The 26,011-nt window shown below is 40.8% G+C and overlaps 2 protein-coding genes across 4 annotated transcripts; one reads left to right on the top strand and one right to left on the bottom strand.

Moving 5' to 3' along the window:
• Positions 1 to 2,333: 2,333 nt before the first annotated feature.
• sprb (sepiapterin reductase b) lies at positions 2,334 to 4,509 on the bottom strand. Its single transcript, XM_037778661.1, has 4 exons — positions 4,411 to 4,509; positions 3,654 to 3,882; positions 3,231 to 3,518; positions 2,334 to 2,857 (listed from the first exon to the last, which is right to left on the bottom strand). The coding sequence occupies exons 1-4, from the start codon at positions 4,507 to 4,509 to the stop codon at positions 2,703 to 2,705; spliced, it is 771 nt and encodes a 256-aa protein (XP_037634589.1). The 3' UTR covers positions 2,334 to 2,702.
• A 4,834-nt stretch (positions 4,510 to 9,343) lies between these two features.
• lzts3b (leucine zipper, putative tumor suppressor family member 3b) lies at positions 9,344 to 24,749 on the top strand. 3 transcript variants are annotated; one of them, XM_037778170.1, is made up of 8 exons: positions 9,344 to 9,510; positions 15,765 to 16,617; positions 17,858 to 18,328; positions 18,413 to 18,580; positions 18,780 to 18,908; positions 19,357 to 19,548; positions 19,792 to 20,022; positions 21,595 to 24,749. In XM_037778170.1, exons 2-8 carry the CDS (start codon positions 15,802 to 15,804, stop codon positions 22,696 to 22,698), a joined length of 3,111 nt encoding a protein of 1,036 aa, XP_037634098.1. In that variant the 5' UTR covers positions 9,344 to 9,510; positions 15,765 to 15,801; the 3' UTR covers positions 22,699 to 24,749. The 3 variants fall into 3 exon arrangements, with proteins under 3 accessions (XP_037634098.1, XP_037634096.1, XP_037634097.1); XM_037778168.1 differs by lacking the exon at positions 9,344 to 9,510 and adding an exon at positions 12,043 to 12,305 and having other exon boundaries at positions 15,640 to 16,617; XM_037778169.1 differs by lacking the exon at positions 9,344 to 9,510 and adding an exon at positions 12,043 to 12,305.
• The last annotated feature ends 1,262 nt before the right edge of the window (positions 24,750 to 26,011 follow it).

Below are 26,011 nucleotides of genomic sequence, written 5' to 3' on the forward strand. Positions count from 1 at the left end.
TATCCAGATTATTTTTACACCAGAGTGATCTTTTTCTAAAATGACCATGATGACTGCAAAGAACGAAGACTAATCTATGAATAGATATATTACATGTGCATATTCACGTAACTTTTCAGATTAGCAGTTGGTTGCCTTTCTCCCTTTTCACTAGGCCCTGTTCCCCAATATAAACAGTGTTTTTGTGTCTGCTTAATTATTAATTTCAGTCCAGTGTTTCAGTTTATTTGATACTAATGACAAAAGGTAGTTTAGTTTGTTTGCATTATGGGTTCATACAGTAGGATTGTTGTTGTTCTGCCGGGGATCTTTCTTTTATTATTTGGTGTTCTTTGATTCAGTTTAAATGTAGTTTTATTGAATCTCTCGGATGTCTTTTTTTTGGTCCTTTCTTTCAGTAAACTTTTTGTTAATAAATGCCACTTTTTTGCACTACACCTGCTTATCAACCTGGTTCTTCATCCCTTTTTAATGTTTTCTGGTGCCAAACCACCTCATGTGCCCTTTACATGGGGTGGCAGCACTACAGCAGTCAATTAAAGTTCTGTGCTGTGTTAATGAACAGTTTGACGTAAAGGGCTTAAGTTTGTCCAAATACAAAAGTGATCTGAAACCCTAACCAATAATGGGTGTCTGTGGCTCACAAGCTAAAGCCTACTGTCTGCATGTTGAAGTGTCGAAGTGAACCCCAAGTTGCTCCCTCGGTGCTTCACAGCAGCCTACTGCTCCTAATGCTTAGGATGGGTTACATACAGAGGTCATGTTTCATGTATGTACCTGTTTGTATATGAAGATTCTAATAAAGTTATTTCTAGATGCAGAATTCTCTTCAATATATTTAAAATAAAACGTGCAATTTCACTCAACAGTTGGGTTAAAGACCATTTACAGTAATTAGAGCTAAACATTATGCTTTACATCAGCAACAAATACAAAAAAGTAGATAACAAAAATAAGACAACAGAAATAAATTGCAAAAGCAACAGGTTTAATTAATTAAAAATATTTGAATTGGGCCATGCATAGATATATTCTTACATTTAGAAAAATAAAAAACAGGATAATATGAAGGAGTGACATTGATTTACAAGACAAAATCACACATTAAACACAATATCACAGCAATTGAGAAAACAAATAAGAGCAATTCTGATGAATAAATCTGTCTTTGATTACAAAACAACAGAATTAAAGGGGAACTACGGCCATTTTCAAAATTCATAAATGTTATTCCTATGGTCTAAGACTGTCCAAGATATTATAATATATGAGCTCTCAAAGTTAACATTATAACGCGTTAACACAAATTCGTTTTAATGCCAATAATTTCTTTAACGCATTAACGCAACATGTGATTTTTTAGGTTGTGGCAGGCTTTAAAGATACTGGCATCATCATGAAACTAAAAATACTAAGGAATCCATTGGTACCAACCATGTCATACTAGCTTGTCAGAAAGGAGGTTAAATAACGCTCCAAAAGTGTGCTAAATTTTGGCGAGGAAAAACTGGCCATTTTCAAAGGGGTCCATTGACCTCTGACCTCAAGATATGTGAATGGAAATTGGTTCTATGGGTACCCACGAGTCTCCCATTTGCAGACATGCCCACTTTATGATATCACATGCAGTTTGGGGCAAGTCATAGTCAAGTCAGCATACTGACACACTGACAGCTGTTGCCGCCTGTTGGGCTGCAGTTTGCCATGTTATGATATGAGCATATTTTTTTATGCTAAATGCAGTACCTGTGAGGGTTTCTGGATGGTATTTGTCATTGTTTTGTGTTGTTAATTGATTTCCAATAATACATATATACATCAATTTGCATAAAGCAAGCATATTTGCCCACTCCCATGTTGATAAGAGTATTAAATACTTGACAAATCCCCCTTTTAGGGACATTTTGTACAGATAAAAAATGCGCGATTAATTGTGATTAACTATGGACAATCATGCGTTTAATCACGATTAAATATTTTAATCCATTGACAGTCCTAAATATAATATTAGTAAACATGGAGAACTCTGCTAAAACGTCATGTGTCATATGGTATAAAGTGTGGAGCTGCTCCATAGACAATGAATGGGAAAAGATGTTCTAGATGACACTGAGAACACCAAGGGGAATGTATGTGGGAACATTTTCTGTTTCACTACACTACAATAGAATAAAGTTCATTTGGGTACAAAACAGAAAACAAACATTCTGTGCGTCCACAAAATCAGCCTCCCATTCATCGTCTATGGAGCAGCTCCACACTTTATACCCTATGACATCACACGTTTGAGACTTACTTCTGTGGTTTCTGGCTTTGAGAGAGAGAGTAGCTCATGATCACTAATATTGATTGAACTTCCCTAGGCCATGGAAATAACATATTGGAATTCTTCATTTATGTGGCGTTCCCCTTTAAAGGACATTCACAAGCTTTGAGGCCTTCAAACAGCGCACTTATAAAAGCATTTGCCAATATTTAAAATTATTGTATTCTATATATTGTACTATGCATAGTCATTTTTGTGCATGTATCCTGTTTAAAACACCCTACATGCAGCTACTCTACTGTGTTCTATTTGTTTCTATACTTAAATCTGTCACTAGACAGCAGCAGCCGAGAGCATGCGTCTGTCTATCGAACTTTAGCAAGGTAGTGACATTCAATAATTTTCACTTTATTCTCCCCTTTGTCTCATATTGACATCACACTTCGAAGAAGTCGAGGTGTGCTCCCGAGGAGAAGTCATTATCCAGAAGCAGCTTCACCAGCTTGGCCGCAGACTCCTGGCAGGGCAACAGATGATGTTTGACGCCTGTTAACCTCAGAATATCCTCCTGCATCTCTGTGTCCATTGGACCTGAAGGAAACCAGAAGGATTAGCTGGTTAGAAACACGTCAAATGTTGTTCTATATTACATATATAGAATGTGGATGTACATTCTTTCAGCTTCTTTTCTTTTCTTTTCTCAAACCTTTTACAATCTTACATGCTGGCTACCAGTTAAGCTAAATAGTTCCAGATTTGATGCACAAGAATCACCGTACATTTTGACCTTAACACCTGCACATTTACAGTGATGTTGATTAATGTGCATCGTCCTTGTTAAAAATAATACAAAAAAAATAAAATAAAAAATGTATTGTCTCCAATGATTTTTTTTTTTTTTTACTATAAAAAATATTTCTATTTATACACCCCTGGTTAATACTGTATATAATATTGTATACACCTGGAGAGTAGCTGAGGACTTTGACATTTGGTTCTTCCTCAGCCAGCACCCCGAACATCATCTTCCTGGCTGCTTTGGCGGTGCAGTACAGCACCCAGGACGGTAAGGCCTGCAGTGCAAATGTTGACGAGATATTCACCACGCTCCATCGCAGGAACGGTCTACAGGAAAACGCCTGCAGGATGCCTGCAGTCAGCGCCAGAGCAGAGCTAATGTTGAGGGACAGATAGGAATTCACCTCATCGGGGTCGGTGAAACTCACAAACTGGGAAATGTCGCCCAAAGAGGCTGGGGGCAGATAGATAGAGAGAGAGAGAGAGGGAGAGAGGAGGAAAGAAATACGTGAAAGATCAGCAGACAAAATCAGCATTGAGCAGGCTGTGTGGTGACAGACTTCAACAAAGACAGTGATTTAAGACTCACCAGCATTGTTGATCAAAAGCACATGATCTATTTCATTTACAGCTTCCTGTCTCGCCACCCTGACGGTTTCATTCACCCCCTCTTTCGTGCTCAAATCCACAGCTACGCAGTGAACCACCAGCTGCTGTTCCCCTGTGAAGCTCTGCAGCTCTTCCTTCAGCTCCTGCAGCAGAGTCCCAGAGCGAGCCACCAGCAGGAGGACAGAGCCAGGCTCCAGAAAGCGAGACACCTGGACAGACACAAGATATTTGTTTGTTTCTTGTTTTTTAACAGGCGTCAAACATCATAATTTTTTTGGCCCGAGGCATTATGTTTTTGGGTTGTCCATATGTCCTTCAAATTTGACATAAACATCCCCTTGGACTCAAGGATGAATTGATTAGAGATTAGTGGTCAAAGGTCAAAGGTCATTGTGACCATTCTCATGAAAGCAATATCTCAGGAACACCTTGAGGGCAGTTTCTTCAAATTTGACACAAATGTCTGCTTGGACTCAAGAATGAACTGATTAGATTTCGGTGGTCAAAGGTCAAGGTCACTGTGATCTCACAAAACACGTTTTTGACAATAACTCAACAATTAATATGCTAATTATCACAATTTCACACAAGATCAACAGGATAAGATGATGAAGTGATGACATTTTGGACAGACATGGATGTAAACTGCAGCTTGACTGGTTGGTGGAGGCATACAACCACAAGGCGGTAATTCTAGTTTTCTTATCTTACTTTCTTTCTAGAAGTTGCTCACTTACTTTGTGTGCCAGCGCCCGTCCGAATCCCTTGGAGGCTCCTGTGATGATACAGATCCCCCGTCCCAGAGTCCTGGGGTTTGTAGGGTTGATGTCTGACATCCTGACAGCTTTTCTCTGGTGGTGAAAACACTGATGGTCAGTGGAAAAAGATGTGGAAAGGGATGTGAAAGGGGGATTACAGCTGATGTAAAATGAGGACAAGAGCCCACTGTTTATGTCAAGTTGTGAACACTGAGCTGCTTTTATAACCCATCGTGAGCAAGTAGAACTAATGCATTGCATGTGTTACATTTCACAGTGAAAAGACATTTTCTCGACTACTTATCCATCCATCCATCCACTATCCGTAACCGCTTATCCCATTCAGGGTCGCGGGGGGCTGGAGCCGATCTCAGCTGACATTGGGCGTACACCCTGGACAGGTCGCCAGTCTATCACAGGGCTGACACATAGAGACAGACAACCATTCACACTCACATTCACACCTACGGGCAATTTAGAGTCAACAATTTATTAAAGCTAAACACTATGCTTTACATCAGCAACAAATACAAAAAAAGTATAAGACAACAGAAATAAATTGCAAAACCAACAGGTTTAAATAATTAAAAATATTTGAATTGGGCATGCATAGATATTGTCTTACATTTAGAAAAATAAAAAACAGGATTATATGAAGTAGTGACATTGATTTACAAGACAAAATCACACATTAAAAACATAATCAATATCACAGCGATTGAAAAAAAATAAGAGCAATTCTGATGATAAATCTGTCTTTGATTACAAAACAACGAAATTAAAGGGGAACTACGGCCATTTTACAAAATTCATAAATGTTATTCCTATGGTCTAAAACTGTCCAAAATATTATAATATAAGTAGGGCTGTCAAAGGTAACGTGATAGTAAGGCGTTAACACAAATTTGTTTTAACGCCACTGATTTCTTTAACGCATTAATGCAACATATGATTTTTAGGTTGTGGCGGGCTTTAAAGATACTGGCATCATGAAACAAGAAAACCTAAGGAATTCATTGGTACCAACCATGTCATACTAGCTTGTCACAAAGGTTAAATAACGCTCCAAACATGCGCTAAATTTTGGCAAGGAAAAACTGGCCAAATTCAAATGGGTCCCTTGACCACTGACCTCAAGATATGTGAATGATAATGGGTTCTATGGGTACCCATGAGTCTCCCCTTTACAGACATGCCCACTTTATGATAATCACATGCAGTTTGGGGCAAGTCATAGTCAAGTCAGCACACTGACACACTGACAGCTGTTGTTGCCTGTTGGGCTGCAGTTTGCCATGTTATGATATGAGCATATTTTTTATGCTAAATGCAGTACCTGTGAGGGTTTCTGGACAATATTTGTCATTGTTTTGTGTTAATTGATTTCCAATAATAAATATATACATACGTTTGCATAAAGCAGGCATATTTGCCCACTCCCATGTTGATAAGATCCTCGACTACTTGTTATAGGCTAAAACATAAAGTAATAGGCTACATGCATACACATAACTGTTAATGGTCAGTCTCCTATTTTGCAGAACCTTTCCAGTCGAGTAGGCTACACTGATAATGACAAATAAATAGGATATTTTTCTGAGCTCAGTAGTCAAATGCCACTAAACAAAAAGCCTTTATGCAAACTCTGGGTTCTATCTTCCCCTAAATTAACCCAAATGACTAATCAGAGTCATATAGTGTACAATACATTAGAGCATATACTGATATAATAGGACAATTAGCCTGGATGTTTTTGGATAAAGAATAATAAACAAGTCCTGACCTTATTGCCATATTTAAGGTCGTTGTTGGGTGGAGTGATAGACTGAACAAACTACAAGGTGTTCCTGTCATGATACACCAACATAACACCAATTTACGAGCCCATTCTCATTACCAAATTCTGACGCTTTGTCGCGGCCGTCTGCGTTTGATACTGCTGCACAAGGTGCCCTTTAGTGCCGGTAGGAGACGCACCAGGCTTTCCATTAACTACAATGTAAACCTAGATTAAACGCCCAGGGAAAGTGCTGTGGTGACGTAGTTTTAAAGAGCGAAAGAGACACACAGGGCGGGCGGGCGGGCGGGAGGGAGGGGTGGTTCGTGTCCAGTGCGTTGAGTTCCACTTTCACGTTACAATCAGCTGTTCGTTCGTGTTCCGTGTTCACAATGTCAAATCACATTTTCACTGTACAAATGTAATTTTAAGCGCAACCATGTTGCTTTTTCCTAAACCTAACTAAGTGGGTTTGTTGCCTAAACCTAAATAACTTTAATCATATTCTTATGAGATCAGTCTTATGTTTATTATGTGATCAGTCTTGTGTTTGTTATGTGATCAGTCTTGTGTTTGTTTGACCCATCCATCCAACTTGACTCCAACAAAACATTTGTATTCGATGACGGGGCAATGAGACAAACTGTGAAATGTCGTGTGCTGCTCCGATGCTTGGACATGTTTGTGTTGTTGCAGAGAGGGGAGTTTCATTCCCTTAAAGTGTAACTGCATACATAAACAAGTTTGTTAAGCTACAAACTAAATGATATGACTGAACTGTAACACATCAGTGCTGGTGTTAATATTAACGTTTCTTACAAAATGTATAGCAATTGGCATTTCATGGTTGGAAATGGCTCAACATGCCATCTACTGTTTTAAATCAGCCGTGATCTTGCAAAGACAATTCTGAGATAGAGTTGACCATTTGGGTCTAATCGTCATGAAATTTATATTAAATAGAATGTTAACGCACCTTAAAGGGAGATTTTTCAAGAATTTAATACTCTTATTATCATGATAGTGGTCAAATATGTGTGATTTAAGCAAATGTATGTATATGTTTATTATTTGAAACAATTAACAATTAATTAACAACACAAAACAATGACAAATATTGTCCGGAAACCCTCACAGGTACTGCATTTAGCATAAAAAATATGCTCAAATCATAACATGGCAAACTGCAGCCCAACAGGCAACAACAGCTGTCAGTGTGTCAGTGCCCCAAACTGCATCGGATTATCATAAAGTGGACATGTCTGTCTGTCCCCTTTGAAAATGGTCATGTCAGTTTTTCCTCGCCAAAATGTAGCGTAAGTTTGGAGTGCTATTCAGCCTCTTTCCCGACAAGCTACCATTGGATTCCTTAGGTTTTCTAGTTTCATATAATACCAGTATCTTCACTCTAGCTTTAAAACTGAGCCTGGTACAGCCTAAAAATCGCAAGTTGTGTTAATGCGTTAAAGACATTAATGGCGCCATATCGCTAATTCGTTTTCTGCAGTTGTCATATACAATAGTGGTTTCTTCCAGTAGACATACTTTACAATATGATTAGCTAATAACCGAAGCAGTCACTCTGAATTCTGGAATTCGTCAAACATAAATAGAGACAACAACAACCTTTGAGTCATGTCTTAGTACACAATGATACCATCAGTCCAAAGAGAGAGACACCAAAACCTCAAATGACCCCAAGTGCCATTAAATGACTGATCCTCCCACACCAGTATTGTATTTATAGTAGTCTATGATGCTCTTCTGTGATGACATGTGATCTTTTTATAGAACATCATTGTTTCATTCTTCTCTTTAGCATCAATCTCAAACACATAAAATGTAGGCAGATAAAATAAAACAAACTGACATTAACCTCTTTAACACCTTGAAGACGCCAGTAACTTGGCCGACTTTACTGTCTTTCAGTAAAATTAGAGTTGAGCTACTGATATCATATGAAACTAGAAAACATCAGGAATCCATGTTATGCTTGTCGGGAAGGAAGCTCAGTACGGCTCCAAAGTTGGGCTACATTTTGGTGGGAAAAAACTGGCATGGCCATATTCACAGGGGACCCTTGACCTCTGACCTCAAGATATGTGACTGAAAATGCATGGGTAAACACCAGTCTCCCCTTTACATACATGCCTACTTTATGATAATCACATGCAGTTTGGGGCAAAAACAATGCATTGTTTTGCATGCAGTATATATGTGTTAATTTTTGCCTATTCTAAAAATAGTTTCTGCAGATTAGAGTCCCTAAACAATCTTGGAATTGCATAAATTGGGTTATTTTAAATTGGATTTATTCTAATTTATTTATTTAGGTTATTTTCTGATTTATGACTAGAACAACTTGACACACAGTGCTGCATCAAATGAATCTTCAGGTTCCCAGCTTTCAGATGATGTACACCACTTCCGTGTGACATATACTGTTGACCTGCTATATCCCCCTAAAGACAAAGACAAAATGGGTCTCATATTCCATTTCTGCCAATAGATCCCCATAAATGTTACACACTGGTCCTTTAAAGCAAATGAGAGAAGTATGGTGAAGATATACACTGCATTTTCTGATCCATAAAAATAAACACAGTCAGCACACAGACTGAGGTGAGTGGTAGAAATCATAGCGCCCTGTAGTGGCCAAATGCTGTAAGAAACCCTGAGAGATGAGCCTTGTCTTTCCCCACCATGCCTACAACAGTATTGCAGCTGTTAAAGTGCAGGCTGCCTGCAAACACACAACACCACTGCCCCCTCATGGGCAGTCAAGCAAGTGTAACAGAAAAAAGGACCCCCTCTTTAGAGATTTGCCAATTCAACAGTATATAAAGATTACCTTAAAGATTAACGGCCTAAAGATGAAATCTCAACTACACACAGTCCTGTGACCTTGACATGCATGTATGTAGGATTTCTTCCCACAAAAGGAAATGCTTTGGAGTTTTGGATTTGTGTACTCATGTGTACTTTGGGCCTTGGATGCTCGTCTCCCATCCTGAAGGGGGCACACTGGTGCTCCTCACCTCTTCAGCAGGAAAGAAAAAGATGAGAAAAAGAGAAAAATGGGCTCCCATACATGTAGAGTAAGAGATAGCAGATACATAAAGATACAAATATGAGTGAAAGACATCACAACAAGCTCAGAAGCTCAGACAATCATCAACAACTGAGAGGTAAAAGATGTCTGTTCAACACAAGAGCAGAGGAATCCTTCTTTTGATTGGACACAAAACCAGGACAACCTGCCGAATACTGATATATTCATGACTCTGTGTGACCACAAGCAAGTAAGTGACTGGACTGAGCAATCACAGAAAATACAATTTTTTTAAGTCAAAACATGCCAATTCAATATCATTTCTATAGCTAAATCTAATAATTACGTATCTCAATTAGTACACGTGGAGATAATAATAATAATAATAATATATTAGATTTATATAGCGCTTTTTAGTGATCTCAAAGACGCTTAATAAGATAGAAAGAACAGGGCGTTTATGGGTCTAATGAAAGATGCATTATGGGAAGCGTATGATCCAGTATATTTGTAGTTCGACCCATATCAGGCAGGGAATATAAATAAGGATATCTCACCCTTTGCAGCATCACTTTTAAACATTCTTTTAAAAATCTGTCTAAGCAAAAATCCCCCAACTTTACGGAAGTAATACTAAACTACTGGGATACTCCTTTAAATCGGTGGTGGAATGTAGCTAATTACTTTATGTATAAATCTGAGGTACTTTTACTTTACTTGACTCTTTTCTTGTCTTGCCACTTTCTAGTTCTTCTCCATTTCAGAGGGAAAACTTTTCTCTTCACTACAATTATCTGACAGCTTTAGTTACTTACTTTTTTTTTTGCACACAAAACATGAAGAGTTTATTGAACATGATGCATTGTTATAAATTAAATTACCCAACAGTATATACAAGTACAGCTGGAACGATTAGTCCATTAATCGATTACCAGTTGACAGGTAATTATTCGCAACAATTTAAATAATTCTTCTTGCAAAATCATATTCAGGGTTCCAGTTTCACAAATGCTGCTTTTCATGTTAATTATTTTGATTATTTCTATTTATTTCTAATCATTTTGAAGTTTGGACTGTTGGTTGGACAAAGAAGCATTGTTAAGGTCACTTTGGGCTCTGAGTAATGTTTTTGTTTTCACATTATTTTTTACAAACCAAACAATCAACCGATTAATGGGGAAAATGATCAGCAGATGACTCCATAATGAAAATAATCATTAGTTGCAGTCTACTATAGGCTACACAAAATAGTTAAAAAATAGCTCCACCTCAACCAACTACAACAGGAAACCCTGCCTTAATGCATGAGTAATAATAATCTAATGAACTATATAATAATTACAGTCACAGGGGACTTTTTTTTCACAATTTCAATGCAGGACTTTTACTTGTATTTTTACAGAGTGGTATTAGTACTTTTACTCAAGTAAAGGGTCTAAATACTTCCTCCACCACTGGTCAAACTGTCATAATTTATGGGTGACCCCAACCGTGTCCATATTACTGAGTTTTTAAAGGTGCTATTGATAACATTCAGCCACTAGATGTTGCATTCTCCCTCCCCGTTCCATTGCATTTACTTCATAACAAGTTGCCAGGCACTTAATGTCAATCTCAGACATTTATCTGTTTTTTCCACACTAACTGACGACCCAGAGATACCACGTGATACCAACGTTGTTTTACTATTGGCTAACAAGCCCAGTTACTGTAGAAGAGGGAACTAAACGCCAGATATCTTCCACAGAGATAAACAAAACATTCATTTTGGACCCGCCAATTTTTTTTTAAAATGATTAATTCACAATTTCAGGAAAAGCCATATGGCACCTTTCTAAAAGCTCTGTGGATGTATTATAAAATAAAAAATATAAATATTTGTCAACATAAAAATGCTATCAATAACACCTGCAGGCAGAAATATTAATTAGAACCAGCATTTGTCTGGTGATGCATCCAGCATCACTACTGTTTCCATTAAACATCTATCTATCTATCTATCTATCTATCTATCTATCTATCTATCTATCTATCTATCTATCTATCTATCTATCTATCTATCTATCTCATCCACCCATCCACCCATCCACCCATCAATCCATCCACCCACCCATCCATCTATCCATCCATCCACCCACCCATCCATCCATCCATCAATCCATCCACCCACCCACCCATCCATCCAACCATCCATCCATCCATCCGTCCATCAATCCATCCACCAATCCACCCATCTATCCATCCATCCATCCATCCATCCATCCATCAATCCATCCACCCACCCATCCACCCTTCCATCCAACCATCCATCCACCCAACCATCAACCCAACCATCCACCCACCCATCCATCCAACCACCCATCCATCCACCCAACCATCCACCTACCCAACCATCCACCCACCCATCCATCCACCCATCCATCCACCCACCCAACCATCCACCCACCCATCCACCCATCCATCCATCCACCCACCTATCCACCCACCCATCCACCCATTCATCCATCCATCCATCCATCTACCCACCCACCCATCATCAACCCAATCCACCCATCCATCCACCCACCTATCCAACCATCCATCCAGCCAACCACCCACCCTTCCACCCATCCATCCATCCATCCACCCACCCACCCACCAATCCACTCATCATCCATCTATCCAGGTGACTGTATATATGACACTATAGCCTTTTCCCTGGGGGGTAGATCACTGGCTGGAAGCCAAAAGGGGGCGTTAGTATCATGCAGCCCGGAGGGGCGGGACCAGAGGTGGGTGTGTGTCTCTCAGCTGATGCGCGTATCAACCGACTCCATCATCAGCATCCGACGCTGACAGCGGTCGAAGACAGCAGACAGCACATCCCTAATATCACCGACCCCGCGGTAACAACGCAGACTAACTCAGAGCCGTGGCCGACCAGGATACTGACTGACGTTGCTGTCTTGTGACAAATATTATTTATTGAGGCTGCCATCTTACAAACCACCGAGCTGCAGAATAGTGAGTAGCCTTTGATGATGGACCGCCAGGATGCTGCAATCGGTAAATCAAAGCTACTGTCGTCAATGTCAATGTCGCTGTGCATCTTTAATTCGGATGTATTGTGTGATTCAGCAGAGGGGTCGTGCGTTTTGTCTCTTCACGGGGCCTAGCGCGTAATTGTTTGTGGAGCGCAGTGGATCCAGGGCTTGATGCGGATGCTGCTAAAGCCGCCCTTGCCGCCCAGGGATGCAGAGAAAAGAGGAGAGAGAGGGGGAGTCGTGAGGGGAGGGGATGGAGGCAGAGCAGCAGATAGATAGGCAGGGTATTTTACTACTACTACTATTCACCCAAGTGGAAGTAAACCTCTAGTAAATGGGCTGAGAAGGGGAGGTGCACTACCATGACTGCGTCTCTATCTATCTATCTATCTATCTATCTATCTATCTATCTTTCTATCTATCTATCTATCTATTGATGATATACTATTGTGTGATTTTGGTGAATATATGTGAACAAGCTCTATATTTCTTAACCTTGTTGATGGCACACATAGTAGCCTGTATACAAACATGTTTATTTCTGCCAGCACACAGGCTTACATGTACATACAGTATGTGCATATACATGCCTCACTCAGTTGCCAGATTATTAGGTACCCTATCTTTCTAAAACTAATACAACAGTCCTGCAATAAATCCGATACCTTCATTAAGTTTATATATATATATATATATTCATTATTAGTTCAGTTGTTGTCATTTTGGAGGCTGCAGTCTGTGGTGACTTGTATTGCGTTACACTGAGTGGTGTCTCTCAGTATTTTTGCCTTTACTATGAGACAGTGAATGGCTAACACAGGAAACAAAAGAGTTGTAGATGAAGTGCAGCAAAGGTCCCAAGCTGGACTCAAATGGATGGACGTTGCCCTTATGTGCAGGTCAGCATCCCAAAACCCCCGAGACCACCAGGACGCCACTGAGAGGTGTTTCTGATATTTAGTCGCTGATATAAATGGGACACTTGACAGAAACACCTCTCGGTATAATGCAATACAGTTCAACTATAACTACAGCCTCTGAATATATAGGCTACACTCAGTTGGCAGTTTATTAGGCCAAATAATTCAGTCTAATACAACAGTCATGCAATACATGCTTAGTTTAAGCTGTTTGGGTGAAGTTATGGATCATTTTGGGGGCTGTAGTTTGTGTTGTTGTTGAATTGTATTCCATTATCCTGAGAGGTGTTTCTAATATTTTGTCCACCCCATTTGTAGAGTAGATATTAGAAGCACCTCTCTGGATAACCAGGGCCAGATAAACCTGCTATAGGAGCCCCTTTAGAGCCTCCCACACTCACATTCCCCCCAACCCAGTTTGCCAAGAGACCCAGAAACCAACCAGTAGCCTAAACTGTAAATTAGCTTGTGAATATTTGATTAAACACTTTTTTTTTTTTGCTTAATAATATGCACCTTAGAACATAATATAAACTGAGGGTACAGTAAATAGTAAAGGTATCATTGTAGATTTTGATACAGCTCCGCAATACAACATAATATTATTCAACATCTCCACAAACTACATCCTCCAAAGTGACCATGAAGTTAAATCAACACTTTCTAAAACACTTTCAACACTATAACCTTCATGAAGGATGTATTGCAGGGTTGTTGTATTATTCATTTTAGCTAGGTGTACCTGATAAACTGGCACCTATGTGTAAACTAGGGTGGACATATTAACAGGAATACCTGTACACTGCAGCGCTGCGCAAATTAATACAGCAGTATTGCAATAAAGTGTAGTTTACAATGTTGAGATCTTGATATTGAGGCTGAGTAAGAGAGGCATTTGCAAAGCTTTCAGGCCATAATTTGTGTTTTTTTGGTGTTGGATTGTAATGCACAATATGTATATAATAATTTGTAAACCAGTCCAATACGATTAAAAGAAAAGTAGCTTTTAAATAGACTCTTAAACAGCCCTAAAAACATACTTAACATTGTTTTATCAGCTGTGTAATTCGTAACTTTTCCTAATTTTTACAAGAATTGCTTACAGTATGAATCTGATCTTGATTTTCATAAGCTCTATACATGTTAGTAGTGTTGACTGCTTTTTACACTGTGCTATCCTAAACTATAACTCTATAATTTCACTTAAAACTGTGGTGTTCACTTTGCACTCAAGTTTTTAAAATGAGAAAATACTTTTCATTTGTCAAGTGCTTAATTCACACTGGAGTATACAAAACTAGGCTTTACCATGTCGTTATTTCATATGGACTATTTATTGATTTACCAGAAAATGTGCTTTGTTGTGATATATATTGTTATTGACATATGAAATGACCTATATCATGATAGAAGATTTTTACCATATCGCCCAACCATAGTCCTTATATTTCTGTTTATAACTGTTTTTAATTGATCCAACAGGGAGTTCAACCTCTCTGAGGTGTAATTGACCCCAAATGTGGGATAATACACCATCTATTTCTTTGTGTATGGCTGACCTTTTGGCATCCAAAATTCATATACCTATATTTGTTAATGCATGGCTCTATAACATATAAATCATAGTATTTTTTTCTTTGGTGTAATAGCAATGATTTACGTTAAATGGGTTACCTCTTCAATAATTTTCTACATATTGGTTTTTAATTGAGTAAAAAGAAAAGATCAAGATATCTAAAGGAATTTAGCAATTATTATTATTATTATTATTTTTTATTATTATTATGATTGATTATTATTATTATTTCAACACACATTGAGACCCTAAACAATAAGTAAGTAAACCAATATCTATCTGATACAGATTGAACAAGAACTGAACATTATAAGCTTCACAAAATTGGTATTTATTGCAGAGCTGTTGTTTTCTAAACTGTTTTATGCAGGTGTTCCTGTATTTGTGTCCACAAAAAATGCAAAAACAACAACAACAAACAAACAAATACAATCCTCCAGTTCAATGATGCTAATGGGCACAAGATTCGGTGTGATTTCTGTTTTGCGTTGGAGTTGGTGTGAGTGACCTCTTCACCCAGCATCCCTCAAGTTATGCACACAAAAAAAATAGTCCAAAAAAGCTCACTCTTACTACAAAGTGTATCTACATAATACACAGTTGCCATAAACAGAAAGCAACACTGTGATTTGATCATTAAACTGGAGGACATGTTTTATTCATTACACTTTATTTATATCTTCACTATACGCATAACTGTCCAGACCGATCCATCAGACCATCATTTGTATCATGGTGGGAGGACCACGCTGCCCCTCTATGTGGGCTGGAATCTATTCTGCATTAGCTATTATTGTATAACTAGTCATTATGCAATTATAATATTGTATAACTCCTTTCGTTTTTCTGTGTTCCTCTAGTGTGTGTGCCCCCACTACCTGCATTAGGTTGTGATGACCCACACTACTTCCAAATGTATCTGTGACCCTCCCCAATCCTGACTCCTAACCTCTAATCCCTGACCTTTGACCCCCACTATGGGCAGTGTTGGCAGTGGGGTGGCAGGAGAGCAGGAGTTTGCCATGAAGTCTGTGGGGACGAGGACCACCCTCCCAAGAGCCCCTCCTCTCTCTCGCCGTTGCCCTGCCGACCGCAGCTGCAGCGCAGAGCGACTGCCCCGCCCTCCGGCGACTATATCCGACGGGACGGCTTCTAGCGATGAACGAGGGAGTGTTAGTGTTGCGACTGGGACCTGTACCGGGACTGACCGGCCCACTGAAACAGCCTCCTCCACCAACACTGAATGTACCATGACGGCGCCGTCCAACAACAACCAGTTGGAGTGTGGCAACGGAGCAGGCAGGCGGGAGAGGGAGTGGGAGAGGGAGAGGGAGAGGGAGAGGCAGCGCGAGAGGGGGAGAGACAGGGACCGGGACCGAGACTGGGACCGAGAAAGGTTAGAGAGGGAGCGAGAGAGGGAGAGGAACCGGGAGAGGGAGCGAGAACGAGTGGAGAGGGAGAGGCTGGAACGAGAGAGGGAGCGGGAGAGGGAGAGAGCCAGAGAGAGGGAAAGAGAGAGAATTGAGAGGGAGAAGATAGAAAGGGAGAGGGAGCGAGAGAGGGAAAGGGAGAGGGAGAGGGAAAGAGAGAGACTGGAGAACGAGAGACTGGAAAGAGACAGAGAGAGGGAAATGCAGGCTGCAGGTTTAGATGTTTGTGGGAACATTGTGGGACGAGGAGGAAACGAGAAGAACAGCGTGAGCATGAACCAACACCAGCACCAGCAGCACAGAGAGATGGCAGCCGCCAGAGGTGACAGTGAGAACAACCCAGGGAGCCATAACCCTCCGAACCACAACCCGCCCAAGATCCTGCCAGTATCGGGAAAACTGGAGCAGGTACTTTAAGATTTAGGACAGTGGCTCCCAACCTGGGGGTCAGCACCCTCAAAGGGGATTGTAAAATCAATCTAAGGGGTCACAGCATGATTACCGGGGTAGGGAATAGTGAAAAACTAAATCCTGCCACTCAAAATTATATTTAGTTTTCCGAAATGAACCAATCTGAGAAGGGAAAACCACTACAGTTGAACTGCTCACAGTTCAAGTAACAGCTCTCATAAATATGCAGCCTGTGACGAACTTCATAAGCACAAAAGTTTTAAACACCACTGATTTAGAATACCAGACTGGAAAATGTATTATACACATGCATGTTGGAAGACTTACTAGTTGCTATAATGATTCCTCCTCTCCGTACTGACCATGAAGTGATCCCTTCTTAGTGCGAGTCAAATGAAAGCGAGGGGGGATAAAAGCTGCAGTCCTTATTCTGTGCAAAAATGCATCCGACGTTTCAGCCAAATCTATTATGAACAGCAGCACCAGAGTTAGACAAATCAAATGGGCACCTTCCTAAATCTTTCAGTATAAAATGTCCTCTTTGCGTTACTATCCCTCCAAACAAAAAGAGGGAATGTCATACTCTAAAGACAAACAAAATGCATTCAGAAGTTCAGCGACTGCTGAGTTAACAGTCTGAATTAACCTAATCAAGTTGCTTTCGTCCAAAATTACCGTCTTTTGGGTAAATTCCCTCCTTTCCCCGAACAGTGTTTCCTTGCTGAGCTGTGGTGGAGAGCTAGTAACACAAAGAAAGAAGCTTTAATTAAAAGACTGTAACTTTTGGCCACTTTGTTTGGTTATCTAAGACTGCTAAAGCTACATATTAGCTTTGGCTGACAAGAATCGCTTTTTGCACAGAATGAGAGCTGTGAACTTTGTCCCAAATCTGTCACGTTAGAAAGGGATCTCCTCACGGCCAGTATATATAGGAGGAATGATTATAGCCACCAAAAACACTTCATTTACAGTGAGTATTACATTAAGACAGACTTGAAAAATAATTTAAAACCCACCCTTTAAAAGCAGATGACATAAAATAAGATTAAAGTGCCTCAGAAAATAAACCAAATGCATCTCAAGCTGTTCCACATAAATCATGTATGATGTATTTATGATGCATGTCCCATATTGTGTTAATTATATCATTGAAACTTTCTCTACAGCGTATTTTATGACATGTGTACTATCTCTGATTTCTCTTCTTACTATCTTCCTTCCTCCGTCTCTCTCGCAGGCGATGCAGAACAACTCAGGCCTTGTTCGTCCCTCTGCCTTCAAGCCGGTGGTTCCCAAGAGCTTCCACTCCATGCAGAACCTGGTGGGCCAGGCAGGAGGGGCTGGGAGCGAGGGCAAGACTGAGGCAAGGAATGAAGGGTTCAGTGAGAGCAGAGGAGGCAGGAGAGGCAGGGACGGAGCAGGAGGAGAGTCAGGAGAGGTCCCAGAGGCCCTGCTCCTGGACCAGGACAGCCCAGTGAGGGTCAGCAGAACTGAGGGCGGGGGAAATGGTAATGAAGTGGTTCAGGGAGGGATGTCTGACTCAGGGAGGAACTCCCTGACCAGCCTGCCCACCTATACGGGCTCGGGGTCCGGTTGTGGGCCCCCAGCCGTCCTGGGGCCTCTCAGTGCTTCCACCAGCCACATCAACAGGTTGGGCATGGTTGGGGCAGCTGCAGGCCTCGACAAGCTGGAAAAGCCCGGCTACCAGGTAAGGCCATCATCCATATACTCACTTCGTCTGCACCTCGCTGTTATCATCTCTAATGTATCGTGATGTGGTTCTTTCCTCCAGAACGGGCTCAGCGCCTCAGACAGCGGCCGGTCCTCCTCTGGAAAGAGCTCCTCGTCCTATCAGAGGCTGAGCCACCTGAGCGACGCCCCAGCACCTCTACGCCCCTCCCCTTCCTCCGATGACATCATCCAGGACCTGGAGGACCGCTTGTGGGAGAAAGAGCAAGAGGTCAGAGGCCACTCAGAACATGTCTGATGTGCACTTAGTGGGCTCTCCATTAAAAACAAGGAGCATATTTGCCAGCATTTAAAGGATCAGTTCTGATCTTATTTGATAGTCCCACATTTTGTTATCAAAGTTGGATTTCTCCTACGTTTACTGTCTTAACTGGCTGTTTTGTGGTCTGATTACTGTTTTTTTCTACCAGGTGCAGCACATGCGTAGAAACCTGGACCAAAGTGAGGCAGCAATCATTCAGGTGTTTGAGGAGAAGCAACGTGTCTGGGAGCGACAGATGGACGAGCTGAGACAGAACTACGCCTCGCGCCTGCAGCAGGTGAACTCAGCAGGATGTCGCTGCACTTTATTTCTCAAGTCCAAATGCAACCTGTGTGAAGTCTTGGGAGAAGTGCAGAATGAAGCATGTGGTCAAAATCTGATACAATGATACAATTTCTGGGGGGTACATACAACAGATATATGTTTTTGTCAGATCTACTTGTTTTAAATATCTTTGGAGGAAGCCACATCTTGCTGCATAGTAGGTGGAATCTCTTAAAGGTATTTAATGGTTCATTTTGGAATCAAGATACAGGTAAACGCTGGTAAAATGCAGCATCCTCTGAAAGGCATTTAGACCAAATCTGTGGCTGATATACAACACGTAATGGGTCATGGCTTTAAGTACCAGAAGATGTTATTGCAGGATCTGTATATTTACGTTTGTTCCACATATAGGTGGATACCGTCAAAACTTACACTGTATATGTCCAATTTGTCTGCAGGTTACCCGTCGTGCTCAGCGCTCCCAGACCGCCCTGCAGGCCCAGATAAGCCGTCTGTCCCAGGACAAGAGGAGGCTCCAGGAGGAGATGGCGGCTCTGTTGGCCCAGAGAGAGGAGCTGGAGAGAAAGTGTCTGGATTACAGGAAGGAGCAGGCTGACATCTTGCCTCGTCTGGAGGAGACCAAGTGGGAGGTGAGATATGAGTATATGACTTGGTGCGCTTGGCTAGTTCAGTAAAATGTTATCAGGGTTACATCATGGTAGACTGAGCAGTGCAGCGCTGAGTATAAAGGTGTGTGTGTGAAGCTGCCTGTGTCTGTAAGTATGTGTGTACAGGCAACGCACTTATATGTAACGGGATAGGGAGTACCACAAATACTAAGTACTAAAAGAAAGAAAAAGAAAGATACTACTCACTTATTCGTTATGCTCCAGGTATGTCAGAAGGCTGGGGAGATCTCCCTGCTGAAGCAGCAGCTGAGGGAGAGCCAGGCCGAAGTGACCCAGCGAGCTGGAGAGATGGTGGCCCTGAGAGGCCAGCTGAAGGAGCTCAACGCCCAGCTGAGGGAGCGGGAGGAGACCATGCTGGGCCTGAAGGACTCCTATAGCACCAAGAGTCTGGAGCTGGAGAAGTGTGAGGGGGAGCTGAGGAGGACTCTGTCAGAGGTGAGTTTTCAGTTACACCTTAATTAATACTCAGCGGACTTTAACGCCAAGGATTCTAAATAACAGAAAAATGTTAATAATCCATTAAATCAGTCTCCAAACATAACAAAAATCACGTACTCTTAGTCAGGTTATTCATCAGATTTTTTAACAAAAACATAGGGCTTCCTGTTATCCAATAATTCAGTATTAGAGCACATAAAATCCTCTTTAAGTGTCTCTGATAAAACCCCGTCACTGTAAGATTTAAGATATGATGGTAATTTGTGTATAGGAGATTACAAGTGAACAAAAACCTCCAGCCCAGCGTCTGAAAACACGATTTCCAGTATGTTTGCGTACACTGTAAATGCAATGGTAAACAGCAACGAGGGACTGAAGAAGGGAGACCAATTTTTTCTTTTTGGCTTTTATGTGCTTTTATCACCAGTCAGCCAAATTTGATGCCTTTTTTAATAATAAAACCATATTTAAGCCCAATAGTTTGTCACTGTATCTGGTTAGAAAATCTGATTCATGTCATCAATGTAGAATTGTATATTAGTTGTATTTATAGACATGACCTCATTCTCACTATATGGTGACCAGAATCTCCCTCAGAAGTGTTTAAAAACGACAAAATACTTGAAACTTGGATGTAAAAAGCTCACATTGTTCTAGTTCTAGGATGAAAATCTTGTGTCGTTGCAGCGAATGGTCGACTTTATCAAAGGCTTTACGAAAAGAGCAATGCAATGTTGATTACTGTCCAAAGCAGCCAAAATATAGTTTACGACAAGTGAGATTGCAGGATTGGGATGCTTACCACTAAATCTAGATTGTTGAGCATTTAAATCCCTGAAATCCCTCAGAGGGATTCCAATAACTTGGTGAGGAGACTATATAGGACTAATTGGGGATTGGGCAACATTATGTATTACAGCTGCAGCCATTTCTTTTCCTTTGTGCTGTACAGTATGAACTCTTAAGCAGTTCACGCACATAAAATATGTATATAGATGTGTATTCCATTACTAAAGAGGCTGTAAGTTTGAGAGCAATATCTGGGGCAATTTACGAGTGCCATAAAAACACTCAAAACTGTTTAAAGCAAGTTTAAATATAATATTTTAATATAAAATGATGTCAGACAACAGCTTTAATGTGCTAATTGCCAAGACTAAGAGGATTACTCTCCCACTCTCCATCAAGTCTGTCTGTATTATAGTCTCACCTGATTCAACCGACTGGTCCAACATCCGTCACTGCTGCTATCAGCCGTGCAATCCTATTTCGAGTGTGCCTATGTAAAGCAAATGTGCATGCTTGCATTCATGCATGTATGTAAAATGAACACAGCTGGATGTGTATTTGTTTGAATAGCTGTGTTAATGTTTTTACACATTATCTGTATTTATGTATATAACTATGTACACTATTAAGGCTTATTACCCTTTATGTCCTGTTTTGTTCTTTTATTCTATTTCAATGTAGGAGACACCTTGTGTGTGATTGTGCACCTCAAATACTACATGTAAAACTAAATTAATAATTAATTTAATTTTCCTGTGATATATATTTTCCTTTCTACAGGTGTCCATCCTCAGAGAGAAGCTGGGTGTATTTGAAGCAGAGGTGCTTAGTTTAAAGCGGGCTCTGAGTGAAGTGAGCAGAGGAGCAGAAGTTGTTGTGAGCCCGAACTTAGCTGCTGCAGGACTATTGCCACCATGGGGAATCGTCCACTGCCCGCGAAACCCCACTGAGCCCTCACCCAACTCCCTCACCCCCACATCTGACTCCCTGCTGAGTCTTCAGAGTGACGAAGCCAAAGCTCAAAGGCAGGAAGCTCAGAGGCAGGAGAGGCAGCAACGCGAAGAAGCTCAGTGGCGTGACGCGCAGCAGCGGCAAGATGCCCATATGCAGCAGGACATCCGAATGCGTCAGGATGCCCAAATCCGACCAGATGCCCAACTCCGTCAGGAGGCCCAGCTTCGTCAGGAGGCTCATCTCCGCCATGAAGCCCAACTACGCCAAGAAGCACAGCTGCGCCAAGAGGTGCAGCTCCGTCAAGAGGCCCATCTCCGTCAGGAGGCCCAGCTCTGCCACGAGGCCCAAATGCGCCAAGAGGCCCAGCTACGTCACGAGGCCCAACTCTGCCAGGATGTGCAGCTGCGTCAGGAAGGCCACCAGCCACAGCGAGGCCAGGAAGGCCACTGGGACGAGGCAGGGGAGCTGCGCAGGCAACTTGAGCAGCTGCAGGGCGCTTTGCGCCTGGAGCGGCAGCAACGGGAACGTCAGGCCCTCAACTTCGACCAGGAGCGACACACCTGGCAGGACGAGAAGGAAAGGGTTTTGAAATACCAGGCACAGCTGCAGCTCAGCTACGTGGAAACGCTGCAGAAGAACCAAGCTTTGGAGAAACGTATGACCCAGTTGGGAGCCAAACCAAACACAACGTCCACCACCACTACTATTACCACTACCACCACCACCTCCCCCACCTCCTCCAATTCTCCACCTCCACCACCAGCCCTCTCACCTCTGGGTGCTCAGCCCCCACCCTCTCTCCCCAGCCCCATCGCCCTCACCATCTCCCCGCCTTGTGAAGACCAAAAGGGCCCTCCGTCTCTCCACCAGCTTGCCAATCCCTGGGCAGGACCCTCACGCCTGGAGAGGATAGAGTCCACTGAGATATAGAGACAGCTCCATGACCAATGCACTCACGGTGACAAGGCCTCTCACACAAAACCACTTCAGCATACAGTTGAAAAACAGTTCAGTCTACAATAGAATAAATCAGTCCAGTCTGACATACTTTTCAAAGCAACTAAAGACACTAAACAGCAACAACAGCGACTTCAGAATCCAACACTATCAGCAACAAGCAGATCACCTGAGCAGGAAGTTGAACTTCATTCAATATATCAATGATTTTTCAACCTTCTAAGCAGCCTTTCTCTCACTAGTTGCACACATCCTACCTAATCAGTGTTCATGAAAAGTGTGCCATGCTGATGGATGGCAGAAAAGCAAAACGTTAAATGACAATGTTTAGATGACAGCACTAATACGGGGGTCATTTAATGCCCATGCTAGAAAAGGACCAAGACAATCAGGGATATTGTCAGAAATTGTCAACAAGAGTATTATGCGGTATTTATTCATTGTAAGTCTGTGTCACTGGTAATGTAAAAGTAGAAATAGTGGTCAGAGTGTGTGATGTTAACTTGCATTTTTGGCCAGAGAGCGCCTTACTCCATTCTTTCCAGCATGTATACGATAACAACTAATGCTGGGAATAGATGAAAAAAAAAATGATTTTAGAAATGATTATCATTTTCAGTGCTTTAATTTTAATATCAGCAAACTGGTTACACAACATTATGACACATGGCTGGACTATTTCATTTAAATCCCAGCAGATATCAAAGGTCACACTGACCGATTCAGTTTTCAAGTTCAGCTTCAAGTTTCAAGTCATTTCATGCACAGGGTCCAACATGCATGACCCACTTAAACACATCATTAAGACCAACAGAGTTTATATTTTCTACAAATTGAATGAAATAGATATGTTTAGTAGATAATCAACCCCAACTGAATATAGTATATGTTTTAAGACGTGGGAGAACCTGGTTCGCCTTTCACTGCTGATCGTCTGCGGTGACTAAAAACAAACACTAGAGGTCATTGGAGAGCTTTCACGGCGCTCCCGACTCAAATTTCTTCTGAGAATGTGAATGGAAGCACACGATTTGAATTTGGTTATTATGACAATTGTGTCGTTCACTTTGTGCATTTACAGCCAAGAAATCTGAGTAATCAGTCAGTATCCCCAAAGTTAAAAATAAGATTTAATAGAATGTATGATATACTAGAAAGAAATACTTATAATAGTTATAGATTGTAAATGTGTGTGTGAGTGTGTGTGTGGGAGAGCGGGTGTGTGCATGTGTGTATACATACGAAACGCTTCAGCTTATGAGATTGAGGAGAGAGGGACTAGTGGCAATACGGCAAGGGAAGATGTATTGAGAGCAAAGGGATTTGTTGGGGCGGCTTTAACTACAGTAAGATGTACATCAAAGCTTGGTACAAGGACAGTGAGACTGAAAATTAAAACTGATGGAGTCTGTATATCCTGGAAAACTCTACTTTCTTCTGTATAGTTCATTTAGACAAAGCAGGGGAGAAGGAAGTAAAAAAAAAAATATCTGAAAAATGGAAAGTCTGCCTCTTTAAAGGGAGCATTCAGGCTAACTGCACTACGTAGTGTCCTACACACGAGTTATGATGTACAGTAGACTCAGATGTGAATATCATGGCTTTTATATGTGTTGTTTATGCCAGCATACAAAGATGTTGCTCAAGAATAATAACTTATCTCTAAGGTATTACATAGTATTATCATCTTTATTACTGTTATTATATTATGGTGAACTGACAGAGAAAAGATGTGCCATTTGAGCTTTCCTTTATGTGTTTTTTTAAACTGTGTAGATAGCCTATTATTGGCCTACCATAATGGTGCAATCATAGCAACCCTGTCCAAAAATGATGTTCCTTTTGATGTAGGTGATAAATGTAGTTACAGTATTGCATTGTTTAGAGAACAAAATGCTACCGATTTTATACATGTTTCAAATTTATTGTTTGCATTTATGTTACTAGTACTGTTCTGGCTTGATTAAAACCACCCCTTTGTTAAAATTCAGCAGAACTAATAAAGATATGTGAATAATTCAGCACTTTTTGTCAGTGAGAAAATCATTTGTCCTGTGGTTAAGACAACATATGATGCTCAGCTTTGAAAAGGTCCTCCAAATATTGGAATACAGGATTATTATTATTATTATTGTTATGCTCAGGACTAATAATTATCAGGGGTCATGAGACAATTGACAAGATGAAAGAAGAAAAAACATATTTCTGCTACACAAAGAAAGATTTATCTTTTCAGACTTTTGTCTAATCACATTTTCTTGTTAATTACTGCAATTTTACTCCACCAGACCTCTAAAAAGTATTAAAACCAAAAAGCACTATTACTGTAAACTTTGGTTAACCTGGCCAGTGGTGGAAGAGGTATTCAGACCTTAAAAGTAGCAATACCACACTGTAGAAAGACTCCATTAGGTAAAAGTCCTGAAGTATTTCAAAAAAATTAATATGAAAAGTAAATTATGCTTAATGAATTAGTGCATTATGTTATATTTGTTAGCACTGATGCATCTGAGCAGCATTTTAATGTAGGTATAGCTGGTTTAGGTATAGATTGATTTTAACTACTTAATTTGCTGTTGGGTAGTTTAATCTGTAGCAATGCATCTTTTTTTGCAGGCTGTTAAATGTTTTGTATGTAAAATCGTCAACTGCAACATAAAGAACTATAGCTGTTACATAAATGTTGTTGAGTAAAAACTACAATATTTCCCTCTGAAATGTAGTGAAGTAGAAGAGCATAAAATTGAAGTACTCAAGTAAAAGTACTCAAAATTGTACTTACTGTAACTGCAGTACTTGAGTAAATGCACTTTCTACCACTGGACCTGGCTGTGTAAAATCCCTAAACATATGCAACCTGTGAGGAGGGGTTGCACATAGACATAGCATTGGTTGGGAACCACTGTTGACTAAATGTCTAGGCTGATACAGTAGAATGGAGATACTGGGCATTGCCATTATCAAATGAAATGTCTAGTAAATCGTCCGCAAACCAAAGAAGTCTGGGGTCTTCCCTGGGAACAGAATGCATCCAACTGAAGTGTCCTTGAAATGCTGCAACCTGAAGGGCTACATCTTGTGAAGCTGAGCGACCCTGTTGACCTTTATGTGGAGGAGGAGATATATGTCTGAAAAGATAGACAAAATGCATTTGTAGCAGATGTCTTAAATGTAATTAAAGATGGGTCAGGTGATAGTTATTAAATGTTGAAAGGGCTGTGCTGAGGTAAGGAACACATAAATGTCAGAAGAAAGGCAATTAAATGAAGCCTATTCTCATTCAAAA

This window comes from Sebastes umbrosus, chromosome 8 (genome assembly GCF_015220745.1).
Source record: "Sebastes umbrosus isolate fSebUmb1 chromosome 8, fSebUmb1.pri, whole genome shotgun sequence".
Taxonomy (NCBI): domain Eukaryota; kingdom Metazoa; phylum Chordata; class Actinopteri; order Perciformes; family Sebastidae; genus Sebastes; species Sebastes umbrosus.

Coding starts and splice junctions, on each gene's coding strand:
- sprb (XM_037778661.1), bottom strand. CDS start 4,509: ATGTCAGACATCAACCCTACAAACCCCAGGACTCTGGGACGGGGGATC. Junction 3,519..3,653: donor GCTTTTGATCAACAATGCTG/GTGAGTCTTAAA, acceptor ATCTGCCCCCAG/CCTCTTTGGGCGACATTTCC. Junction 2,858..3,230: donor AGTCCTCAGCTACTCTCCAG/GTGTATACAATA, acceptor GGTTTCCTTCAG/GTCCAATGGACACAGAGATG.
- lzts3b (XM_037778168.1), top strand. CDS start 15,757: ATGGGCAGTGTTGGCAGTGGGGTGGCAGGAGAGCAGGAGTTTGCCATG. Junction 18,329..18,412: donor TGGAAAAGCCCGGCTACCAG/GTAAGGCCATCA, acceptor TCTTTCCTCCAG/AACGGGCTCAGCGCCTCAGA. Junction 18,909..19,356: donor ACGCCTCGCGCCTGCAGCAG/GTGAACTCAGCA, acceptor ATTTGTCTGCAG/GTTACCCGTCGTGCTCAGCG.